A 12,791-nucleotide genomic window follows, 5' to 3' on the forward strand; every position below is an offset into this window, starting at 1 on the left:
GCGAGCGCGGAGATGGCGGAGGGCGCCGGCGCTGGGGCGGCTGCAGCCGAGCTGCCGGACGCCGGCCCCGGCGCGGACAGCGGGAATGTGTCCCAGAGCCAAAGCAGAGCCTCCGGCCTCGGGGAGGCGGAGGACGAGGACGCCTCGGAGGCGTCGCTCAGCGCCACCGCCGCCGCCTACTCGGCGTGCCTGCTCGCCGACCGCAGCCTCTTCAGCGAGCAGGTGGGAGCGGGCCGGGGCTCGCACGGCTCCGCACGGCTCCCGGGCACTCGGGAGCGGGCCGGGGCTCCGCACGGCTCCCGGGCACTCGGGAGCGGGCCGGGGCTCCGCACGGCTCCACACGGCTCCGCACGGCTCCCGGGCACTCGGGAGCGGGCCGGGGCTCCGCACGGCTCCGCACGGCTCCGCACGGCTCCCGGGCACTCGGGAGCGGGCCCGGGCTCCGCACGGCTCCACACGGCTCCGCACGGCTCCGCACGGCTCCCACACGGCTCCCACACGGCTCCCACACGGCTCCGCACGTCTCCCACACGGCTCCACACGGCTCCCACACGGCTCCGCACGGCTCCCGGGCACTCGGGAGCGGGCCGGGGCAGGGCAGGGCCAGCCCCGGGGGCGCGTCCCTTGCTGAACGAAGCCGAGAGAGGGAAAAGCCGTGGGATTCCGGTCGGACTGTTTGTAGTCCGACCCGTGTCTCTGCTCGGTGGTCTTGTCTGTGAGACTGGCCGGGGTTTGTGAATGTGGGTGTGTGCGTTTTCAAGCACTTTAAGTGATCTCTGTTTTGCAGATAGAGAGCTTAGACAAGAGTCTGGAAGACTTACTGACCAGGGTGGATGAATTCGTGGGAATGCTGGATATGGTAGGTGTAAGTTGCATGTGGTTGTGTTTTTGAAGGCAGAGTAAACACAGTTGAATAGCTGTTCGTAAGTAAGGTACCGAGAGAAAGAAGCTTTTAGTCAAGGCAGGTTGCAGTTTCAAAACATGTTGGATAATTAGATTACTTATTTTGATAATCAGGTAACTCATGGATGAAAAGTACCAAGCCTTTGTGTTAGAGCAAAATGTCCCAAAGTGCCACATGTTCTAAATACCTCCACCACTTCCCTGGGCAGCCTGCTGAAATGCTTCACAATATTTCCAGTGAAGAAATTTTTCTTAACTGCATATTCGTGTAGTTGTATTCTTGTTTAAAAGAACAGTATGACATTCCACTTATTCTTTAAAATACAATAAAGACATACTTTTTGGTTTTATAATGAAAGTATCTAATCAGAGTTGCCAAACCACCAAAACTAGATTTGTCTTTAGGGGACCCTCTTTTCAGAAAGGCACTTTTGTTTTCACTTTTCTCATGGGGTTATATGGAAGAACCGAATGGAAAGTTCCTGTAAGCTGACGTTGGTTGATAGGCTGTCTTTTAAAGTGAAGCACTATGTGCTTCTCCTTCACAACTCTGTTGTAGGTTTGGGGAGTTTTTTTAAGACCAGAAAATTAAGATTTTTGTGGTCTGACTTTTTTAACAAACCTGAGGAAAAGTACAGGTAGTAAAACTTAAGACAAAATTTTAGCTTAATATATTTAAGTCTTTTATGTGTCTTAGAAAATGTTTCATATCTCTTCAGAAGAGATTGTATTAGCCTATTTTTAATATAAGTATTAAGGTAAATATTAGTCTCTGTAAAATACATTTTCTTCAAAGTTACTTAGAAACTGTACAAAAAAACTATAGTGTATTGATTTTAATCTAGTGTTTTTATACTAATTTATTCCAGTATTTTTAAACTCTAAATATTAGTCTGTTCACTGGGGCACAGTTCCAGTTTCCAGAAAAAAATCTACTAAACATTTTGTTTTATTCATTGATTTTTGTATTATTGTATCGCATTGTCTTTAGATTCGAAGTGATTCCTCTCAAGTTGTCAATGAAAGTATACCTCAAATTTACACAAAAGCTACAGAAATGAGGCAGATATATAGGAAGATTGACAAACTAGAGGTATGTATTTGCTGTCTTGTAGATGCATTGTGTTTCCTAACAGAGGGAAAAAATCAGTGTCTGAATGTTTGTGTGTGTATGTGCACACATGTGGAGTGCGATCAGGTGAGTTGTGCTCTCTGTGTTTGTGCTGGATCAGTACTTCAGGGTTAATAAAGAGGACTACATTTATGAAAAATTTCTGGGGACTGTGGGAATTCCAGACATGTTTTAGATCTTTTTGCGACATATTAAAAAAAAAAAAATTGTTCATTGACTGTGTGAAGCAAGGCAGGCTTTTTGTGTTAATTTCCAAAGTTTCAGAAACAAATAGAATAAGAGATCTCATCATTCCTAATAAAGATTTAAAACTGTGGTTAAGATCCTTGATTTTTCCTTTGGTAGTAGAAAGGCAGGTAGAAGTCTAGATTGTGAAAAATCCAAGTTAGTTATTTGAAAGGTAAATTTGAAAAGGAAGATTATTTTATTATGTTTAACCTGGTTTTCAGCCTTTTAAGTATCTCAGGTAATTTCTATATTTAAAATGGACTTGTAGGCAGAAGGGAAACTGAGCATGAAATTTTTGACGACTCATTTAAGCAAAGGATCTTTCACCACTGTTTTGCAATATGTAATCCTGTTTTATTTTTATAGGGAAACTAATATTTATTTGGGGTTTTTTTTGTTTTTTTTACACCAGGCTTTTGTGAAAATGGTTGGGAATAGTGTAGCTGGACTGGAAGAACGGGTCACAAAGGCAGAAACAGACCTTGGAGCTTTTCCCAGCACGTTCAAGAAAATCTTGCACACAATCAGCATGCCATCCTTCCTTAATGTAAGTAAAGTTTTGCTGCCATGTGACCAGCTTAGTTGCTCTGCTTACTAGACCAGATGATTGAAATAGTAATACGTTTGTTGTACATGTACATTAACGTAGCTGTAAATTTTTAATATACTTTATTAGGATTTTTATAGAGTTTTCAGGCTTCCTTAAAAACAAAAAAGGAAACAACTGAATTTAAAAATTAAGTTTCTTATAAGGATTTGTGTAACACTGCAGAACAAGCCCGAGCACACAAAGAAATGGATGTGAAGGAAGCACAGGCACATAATGCACAAGCTTTTTACTAAAGCACCCTGATCTTGGTGGTATGCAAAGCAAGTAGGAAGAGCCTGTACTGGCAACACTGCTAAAGGATCCTTCTGCATTGATAAAATCACTGCACAAATGTTACCAAAAAAGAAAAGGCTAATCTGCACAGTACTTTAAAAATAAAGGTTATATTTGTATTCAGTCTGCGCAGCGTTAATCATGTTAATGCCTTGGTAAGCTTCCTAAGGATGCAGTTTTCTCCATCTTCCCTTGTGGACTGTTCCTTTACAAAAGGCTTGAAGCACTCTCTCTGGTATATTTCAGAGATGCCTTACCAAACACTGATGTGCTGTTGTGCTTCAGGTTTAAAATAATCTTTTTGGTGTAAAAAAATATCACCTGAATTCCTGATGCTTCTTGACATCACCTGGCAGTACACCATTTGTAAGTTCTACTCTTTTGCATCTTGTCAGCTCACAGATTGTTTTATCTTTTAGTATATACATTCTGTACTAACTCAGTTTTCTGTATTCTGGTAAGGATGATATAAAAAATAGCTCTGTAGAAGGGGAGAGGAAGAAGGTTGTGACTTTTCGAGGTATTTTTGTTTCAACATCTTCCAAGCATGTATGGCAGCAGAGAAAAATACATATAAAAAACATCTGTTAAGGCTCAGTTCAAGGAACTTGTTCTTCACCGCTGTTTACTGTGCAGTCTTTAAGTTAATTAGTCTTTAAGCTAATTTCTCATCTCATTCCTTAATTTTTCTTGGTGTTTAAGTTTAGACTTCTGTCATTTCTTCTTAAAAAAAGCAAACTAAGAAGAACAACACAAAGTTGCACTTTGTTACAAAACAAAAACCTGCACAAGCTGCCTTGAAGAATATTCAACAATATTTTCCATTTTTTTCTATAAAAAATGTTATTAACCAAGGAATTACAGTCTTCACTTGAAAAGTTTGCTAGTTCAAAGGAAGTATTTTTTTAGTGTTGTATGGAAACACTTTGTCAAATTAGCACTTTTTCCACAATTTAAAAGGTGGAAAATCTTTAAAAGTGTCAGAAGGGTGAACCTGGCATCTCCAGTGGTTTCTTACTTTGATTAAGGATAGCAATAAAATAACACTCCGAACTTAGTGGCATTATTTGATTCACTAAGAGGCAAGCTACTCTTCCACAGTGGTTCTGGGTATTGCATAGTATAATACCTACTTCCAGTAGCAAACACAAGCATGTGTGAATGAAAATGCATGTAGAGATTTCTCCACATGCCTGATATTTAACTAGCTTAATACATCAATGGCAAAATACATTTGGAAAAGAAGGTTATTCTGATGTCATGATTGTCACTGTAGCTGTAGTTCACATTTTACTGCTAGTTTTAACTTACTCAGGTACCCTCATTCTCTTCCCATTTAAATGTATCTGTTTCTTTACACAAAGCCTGTATTTTCTGTTTCTCAAGATGTGTATTTATAATCTCCCTTTCAGATTTTGCCCAAAGTTCTTCCCTTGTGAATACCAGGCACTGTAAAGAATAGTACTATAACCTAAGAATGTAGATTCCCAAAAGGTAAAAATGTTTGCTTAGCAGCTGCAAACATAACTGATCATAAATGTGTGGTTAGGCAATTGTGGGTACTGTGCCTGCCTATAAATTTCCTCACTGGATTGAAATTACCCCCTTCTTGCACAGAGGCAAATACAGCACCCTTAAATCCATGTCAGGAGTGACCTTAGTTTCCCGTGCTTGCAGGTTGTTATCTGATAGGACAGTACAGTGTAGGAAAATACTTTAAAAATCAGAACTTGGATTTTGAAGGGGTCTTTTACATTTGGTAGATTTTGTGATATGAAGAATGCTGATAATACACACCATTTATAGATCAGATATTTGTTTATATTTTTAATTTCATTGGAACTTGAATGGCAAAACAAGCTTAGAGAAATTAATGGTATTGTAAAGTTAAAGACATAATGTAATATATCAGCAATTTTGTATATAACAGGAGAATTTGTACTTATGTCACATGGAGTACAAGTATACAGCTCAACTGAGTATTGAGAAATTTTCACTTTGATTTGTAGGTATGGTTACTTATATCTTCATTTTGGTGCTGTAAAACCATCCTAAACTCCAAGGCTATCAAACAATGATATTTGGTGTACTTTTAACTTTTATTATTGGTGAAGGCTAATTTCCTCATTCCAGACTGACGTGGCTCTACGAAATAGTTCATCAGAATCTCTTTATTGGTTGAAAAGAACTTCTAATGAGTGAAATCTTGATTTCAAGCATTCTATTTAATGTCAGGCATTGAAAATATATCCTGTGTCTGCGTTGTGTTGCAGCATTATATACAGGTAGCAAAGCTGACACAGTGGTCACTAGTGGTCCTTGATGTTGTCTCTTTCAATGAGCCATTTGATACAGCAAAACATTGTACAGTTAATATTTAAAAAAAAAACATGTACACTTTCCCTGAAAAACAGCTCTTTTCCAGTCCACTATCAGATTATTTTAAACTGTGTTGTTACATGTAGAAGCTCAGCAGGAGCTGAAGGCCTTCTTGAAAGAATCTTCAAGGACCTTCTTGAAAGAATCATTTGCTAGGTGTGTTTCCATAGGAAGACTTTTCGAGTAACTAAATGAGAACCCAGGCCCAGAGTTGACTCAAAAGAAGTGGCTGAGCAGAATTTGAAGGCTGGAGCAGAAAAGGTAAAGGTGTATGGCTTGGAAAGGATGACTCTCCCATCAGCTGGATGGTGCAGTTTTGCTCCTGCAGTGTTGGCATATTGTACAAGTTCCAGGACTGAGTCTTTTTAGGTGCTGGAATGGCAAAGGTCAAAGGCTGAATTTTTTTACTAACTTTAGGAACATGCCAGACTCATCTGAGCTGTGATTAAGAATTCATTCAACTAAGGAGACATGCCTCAAAACTTTTCTTGTTTTGCATTTTAGCTCTGCAGGCTTTGCTTTAAAATGCTTTATGAAACAGGCGAAAAATAAACTTCTCTAATTTGCAGAAATCGTCTTCCTCACGACAGCAGCAGACCCTCTATGAACCTCCAGTCCTCTTCAAGACAGAAGACTATTTTCCGTGTCTTAATGAAGCACCTTATTGATGGTTTTTGCTTTGGGATTGATATGAATCAGCCAGAATAGAGAGAGCCAAGTGAACAAAAGGAGTACCAACCTCAGAACAGCTGCATTTTCTAAGCACTATTAATGGCATATTGCCATTCTGATTCTCATTGTCTTCCTTCAGGCAATATTTTCAGGTAATCTTTGTGCACATTATTTCAAAAGCTTTCCTAAAACACCACGTAAGTTTTCAGATTATTTTGGGGAAGGAATTTAAGAATATTTTTGCATTACATTTCTTTTTAATATGGAAATAATAGGAAACATACTATTGTATATAAGTTTTTTAACACGTAAATATCTGTGCTGCTGCATGTGTAAATAGTTCTACTACAGGGATGGGGGTTTATTTGTCTTTTTTCATAATGTGCTGATTAAGGTGAAAGAAAAACTATGCCTAAGGTTTCACATCTATTCCAGGGTTTTAAGCCTGGTCCCTGCAGTTTGTACAGAGAAATGCACCACATTGGGATGTACTTGTTGCAAGGGCAGGATGGGAAAGTCATCCAGGAATCAAGGACATGGCTCAGTCCATGAGATTTAGTCCCAGTTCACAAAGCAAACACCCTGCTGCACTGATGATCCTCAGGTCACAGTGACCCAAGCTTTTAATTATTGCATCATTTATTGTTTGATGTGTAACGAGGTGGGCATGAAATAGATTTATATATAGAGAGAGAGCCATAGATGTATAAAAACTTCTGTCAAAAAGAACAAGTATCTAAGTTGAGGGAGGTATGACTCTGGACTGAACCTCCATCAGGTACCTGACCAGACTGCTTTTCCTTCACAACTCTCTGTGGATACTGAGGCTTCCCATGCTGATTGCAATTTATATTATCAATAAACTAATAGCTGGCTAACCCCTGTTGTTGTCTTGCATTTCACCGGACCGTAGTTACCCACCTGGAAGGTGTTAATCATAAATTGATGTAATCCTCTGAACAAGTTGTACCTCTGCTGCTATATTGCCAGTGTAACTCATTAGAATACTCAAAATTCAAGTCTGGGGGGAATGCTTTAGAGAAACAATATTTCTCTAGATTTCATGTTGTGCGCAAAAAACCGGTATGAAGTTCCAGAGCAGAGGTTATATATTAATAGATCATGTCTCCAAAGACCAGCAGGGATTGGGGTCTAAACATCTTCAGTATCTGAAGCAACATTTATTAAAAATTAAAAATTTTCAAGTCAAAGTTAGTGGGCTCCAAAAGCAGTGCTGATGTCAAACTTACCTGAATTTTAACATAGAAAAATAATCACATAAACATGCAGAAAGAAACAGACTTTGAAGAAGGCTCCCCTCCCATCCTCCTTGTTTTCATAAATAATTCATTATTCAGATGTTCCACTGGAGCAACCATTGCATTTCCAAAAGGTGTGGTGCCTTTCAGTGTATGCATAAATAATGCTTGAAGGTTTATCCCTCTCAGTGAGATCTAACAAAATTACACACTTAGTGTAGCAACAGAAGGCTGCAGTTAAGTACTTCTAAACATACTAACACTGGTATGAAAAAAAAAATCTTTAGAGCAACTATCTAATTAAATTAATCACCTTCTCAAATAACTTTGTCCTCTGCGGTGTGGAGCTAAAATGCAGTTTCTTTTAAAGCGATGGTGTTTGAAATAGTAATAAAGATTTCAGTAAGTTCATAGAGCTGAATATTTTCCAGACAATATTGTTCATATTAATAAGAGTGAAAATTCATATATCCTGAAGTGGACATTTTTGTTGAACTGTTGTATGGAAAAAGAAGAGCTGTATCTTCAAGGCACACCACAAACAAAAATCAGACAGTTACTATAATTAGTATAGGGCTATGTTGGAAATTTTCCAAAATACTTTTATTGCTGAAAATAATGGACAATACATGGAAAAATTTTTAAGGAAATGCTATAAAAGACAATAAATGAATTTTGGCTTTTAAAAATACATGTACACAATACCAAGGTCACAGTTCATGTGTTATAAAATTAAGCTCATGGTGATGAAATTAAGACATTCTCATAATACTGACAAAATACACTCTGCCGTTGGTTTGTTTGCACCTTGGCTGTCTCCTTATTCATGGTCAGTCTCACCTCGCAGGAGTAACATAAAAAAACATATCAAGTGCTCACACTCAGTAAAGAAATAATCAGAATATTCATTTATTCTGTCTGTTACCTTATGTTAGTGTATAAACCAGTAATAAGTATATTGTGAATTAGCTTCAATGTTTATTGGGTTTGCCAGCAGTAGACAAAACCTGAATCTCAAAATCCACTGATACCAATATTCACAGTCCCAGAAGGCTCTCCTTGCATCTTTCCCTACACAATGTTTGTCCTCTTGCCTGAGTTCCAAGATACAAGCCAGTGACTATGGGGCTACATCACCTGTTTTTAACATGGAGCTCTTCATATAGAAACGGTGTAAAGCAAGATGTGGTTACTGTACTGAGGTGCTAAAAGTTGGGTATCAGGCACGTGAAATGAGCTAAAGTTTAGTATCAACAAAGGAGTCTACATACACATATTACTTTTCTTCTATGCCATTAAGCAAACATTTTAAAGCAATCCTAGCAAAAGTTACACTAAAAGTTTTTATATTCTTACGTACATTTTAGGCAAATGTTAATTAGCATTAGCCTAATGGTAATTGAAACTAAGATGGCAGCTTTCTATAAATTATCTGTTTTCTGTACAATGTATGTCAATATGTCAAAGAAGCGGCATTCACAAGATATTCGCAGTGAGGTTGTATCACAGTCAGGTTGGACTGAATGTTAGAGGCCTACACTTTTCATAGCCCCTGGACAAAAATCAGCATGATCTGTCTTACATAGATATTTAGTTAAATGATAAACTATGCCTGAAATTGGCACAGAAAGATTGATATTTGTATTTAATTATTTTTGGACCAGCAGATTTTGTTCCAGTCAAGCAGTGCTGCAACTGCAGTAAAGCCCAAAGAAATTACAGAAGGATGAAATGAAAAGAAACAGGTTTGATTATCTGATCAAATAAGATAAATTACTTAAAGGTGCACTGCATTACATTGACATAAAAACCTGTGGCATTTCATTACTTCTGCTGACAATAACCTTCAGGGTTAAGTAGTTTTGCCTACAACACTAAGAATTAAGTAACAAGCTAAAGCTGTTAAGAGTCGTCCTGAGTGAAAGACCTCACAGAATGAGAAGGAAGAGGAAGATAGCTTGCACGTTCGTCTCTGAAAAGAACTTTATATTTGGATTTGGTAAATAATGCTCCCATTAAAAAAAAAAAAAAAAAGGAAAATGTTTCTTAAGCGATTACTTTTTAAAAATTACCTCACTTTTTGTAGAAAAGAAATTGGTCTTTGACCAGCTACCAAGAAAATTCTTGAAAAGCCAAAAACCCTGTCAGATACAGCTATGGTCAAAGAGGACCATAACAGGAATTTGTATTTTTCTAGCCACTGCAGCTAAATCCATCAGGGATGAGGAGTTTCCAGCTGCTGGGATTCCTATCCCTGTAGGAGCTGAGCTGCTGTGGCAGGCTGTGCTGCAGCAGCAGAGCTGAGGCTTAGTCCACTCAGCTGCTTTTGTTGATTCTACTTCAAACCGATGGGTGGTAGTACAACCTAAAGATGGCATTACAGACTCCAGCTGATCTCAGAGATTTTGGGAGTTTTCTTGTCTTTCATGCTTGTTACCTATTCACAAACTCTTTCAATGCTGGCCATTTTTTATGATTTTGAAAAACTGCAAGGGGTATGTGAATGGTTCATGATGTCTTAAAAGTACTAAGGAACAAGCAAAACAGAAAAAAAGGGGACAGAAAGTGTTGCTCATGGACAATACAGTACAATGCCAGGGAGATAGAGTGCAATCACCTATAGATACAAACTGTGAAAAGGAAAAATTGAAAGAATGCCTTTGAAATTATGTTAGACTAAAGGATATGGTAGGGAAACCTAGATAGCCTGTCTAAACCCCACATGAAAGACTCAAAACGATACTTCATTTTTGTCAACTTTAATAATGGTTGTACGTTCTTTGGTGGGCTATTAAAGTGATAAAATATATTAAAATTGCATTGATAATCATTCCAATGTGCAATCTATATGGGATCTTAAATAGTATATTTTAAAAGTATATTGAAAATACAGACATGAATGTGCTGACAGACCTAAAAAAATTAACTGAATATTAGCAGGGATTTAATCAGAGGGTTCAGAGTGAAAAGACAAAGGAACAGAATTCATGTGGGGAAAGTGCACTCAATGAGAAAAGAAGATTCAATTCCTCATCTCCCACTGTTTCAGAAGCTGTAGGTTTCATAAGAATAGCTCAAATGCTTATATTATTTAAAAATAAATTAATTGCCATCCGTTCCTTACAGGTGACACTGTCAGGAGTTTCTTTACAAGCAAGAGGTCTAGAAAAGCAACCTTTAAGAAAAAACAAAAGCAGAAATTTCCACAATCCTAGGACATTAAAACTGTGGACTGGCACTAAATATGACAGAAGCACCTGAGAACTGCAGACTGGCAATAAAGCTGGTTCTGTTTGATTCATAAAAATTAAAAAAGAAAAAAGTAAAAAGGAATAGTAAGAGTCTTATGTACGAATGGAAGAGGAAGAAAATAGCATATCCAGGAGGTAAACCAGGACATGTGCCAAGGTGTGAAATTGTGGTGACAGAGCTGTGAGTATCAACAGAGGAGGGCAAGATCCCTCAACTGGCAGGTAAAAATGGAGATGCACAACAGACATGATGTATATATGTGATGGGTTTTTTTTCACAATTCAGGAGCTTTTTTTTTTCCCTTCAGTGTGCACTTTTCCCAAGTACATAGTTTTAAGAGAGACTGTAACTGTACTAGAACTGTGGGCCAGTTCTAGTGTGTGTCTGGACCAGGCTGCTGTTACTGTCTCTGGTTACTGCGTCTTTCTCAAAAGCAGTAGAACTTGCAGGTAGCTACCCAGGTCATTGGACTGTCCTGGCTAAAAATCAGTTCTGCCAAGACAAACACTCCAGCCCCAGCACTGATGTCCTGGCACAAGGGTGAGGGGTGACACTCCTCTACTCCTGGCTATCCCCCCGAGAAGGCAAGCAAAGCACTTTCCCTGGCAGTGTGTCCTCATGTACAGCTGGGGAGATGCTGCTTTGGAATTAACATCTGTTTCCTTCATGTGTCTTTGATTAGCCCTTTTCTCTACAGGGATGGCTTTGCAATTTGCATGGAATCACAGAGGGAAAGAAGAACAGGAAAGAAATACGGTATTGGGAATAACCTTCTTGTCATTACAGAGATGGCTGTGTGTCCTGCTCAGATGCCTGCTTCCAGCAATATTTTATCAACTAAAATGTGGTGGTTCATCTGCTAGTGATAAGCAGTGCCCTTATTCTTGGTGTCAGGGGTTGCTTTTGTGGAAGTGTGCCCGTTGCATCTAAAACTAAGATCAGAAAACTAAGATGACCCATGTAATTTAAGGCAGAAGCAAATCAGAGGTTTAAACAGTACCACAACTTGCCTTTTTCTTGTTTGTTCTCTAATGATTTCCCTGTATCAGTTGTGCTTTCTTGTCTTGTTCTGAATGTTTAAACTGATGGTTTCCAGGACCTATCAGAGTTGTGTGATCTCATTTATGAGTAACTGCTCAAATTTACTTTCTGACTCATAATGTGTTTCATGTACAAGGATATTTTAATGTAATAGCTAAATCTGTAGCTGTTAAGCAGGAGCTTCTTCCAGTCAGTAGGATGAGGTTTTCCTAAAACAAAGGTTATGTGGATCAGATGTGAAAAGTAGTAGATTGTGAGGCAATGCACAAGAAGGCAAAATATAGGTGCTGCATTGGTCAGTGTATTTGTGTGGAGACACCACTACTGGAAGTCAGCAACTGGCCTAGTTGTCTGACCCCTTTGTGTATTTGTGCTCATCTGGACTGTCATTTACCTTTTCTTATCATTGCTACAGAACAGTGGTCCTGGTAAAATGGTGTTTAAACTCAACCTGAGGTACTGTGCTGAAGCAGAGAGCCCATGAAGCATGCTCCAGATACTGTTCAGCCCACTGCAGCCTTGGAGGAGAGAGGTAACACTTTGAGGAAATGACAAAAACTCCCTTTTCAGTGGTCCCGAATACTTCTTTGTGTCAAGTCTGTCCATGGTACCTTCTTCTCCCCCTCTTTCCCTTAACTCCTCTGTATCCTGAGACTGAGCTGTGTCTTACAGAGCCCCCTTTCTCCCTGGTAGGGTGGAGGGGAAGCACTACGGTCATCTGGACAGGTGGGAAGTGGGATTCCTAGCTCCTGCTTGGAGCTAGTTGAGAGCAACCATGCTGAGAGATTTATTCTTACTGTTTTGTGAAGTGAGAACCCCTGTAGATTGAGCCATGTTGAGGTACATCCCAAGTCCGAAGTGGGCACTTCACTGCCCTGCTCTGGTGATATCAGTGTACTGTTGCTCTCATTTAGATGATTCTGGAGAATCTCAGCTGGGCCTCTCGAGAGAATGGCAGTGCTTGTGCTACACTCCATTGGCCAGCAGTACTCACACATTTTTGTTCCCCAAACCTTTGCTTGGAACCCAGCCCTTGAGACCA

The 12,791-nt window shown here is 39.3% G+C and overlaps 1 protein-coding gene across 1 annotated transcript; it reads left to right on the forward strand.

The window, feature by feature from the left end:
* On the forward strand, nt 1-7,075 carry BLOC1S4 (biogenesis of lysosomal organelles complex 1 subunit 4). Its single transcript, XM_021528674.1, has 5 exons — nt 1-222; nt 788-859; nt 1,895-1,996; nt 2,676-2,810; nt 6,095-7,075. The coding sequence occupies exons 1-5, from the start codon at nt 13-15 to the stop codon at nt 6,191-6,193; spliced, it is 618 nt and encodes a 205-aa protein (XP_021384349.1). The 5' UTR covers nt 1-12; the 3' UTR covers nt 6,194-7,075.
* Nucleotides 7,076-12,791: the final 5,716 nt, after the last annotated feature.

Source organism: Lonchura striata, chromosome 1 (genome assembly GCF_046129695.1).
Source record: "Lonchura striata isolate bLonStr1 chromosome 1, bLonStr1.mat, whole genome shotgun sequence".
Taxonomy (NCBI): Eukaryota; Metazoa; Chordata; class Aves; order Passeriformes; family Estrildidae; genus Lonchura; species Lonchura striata.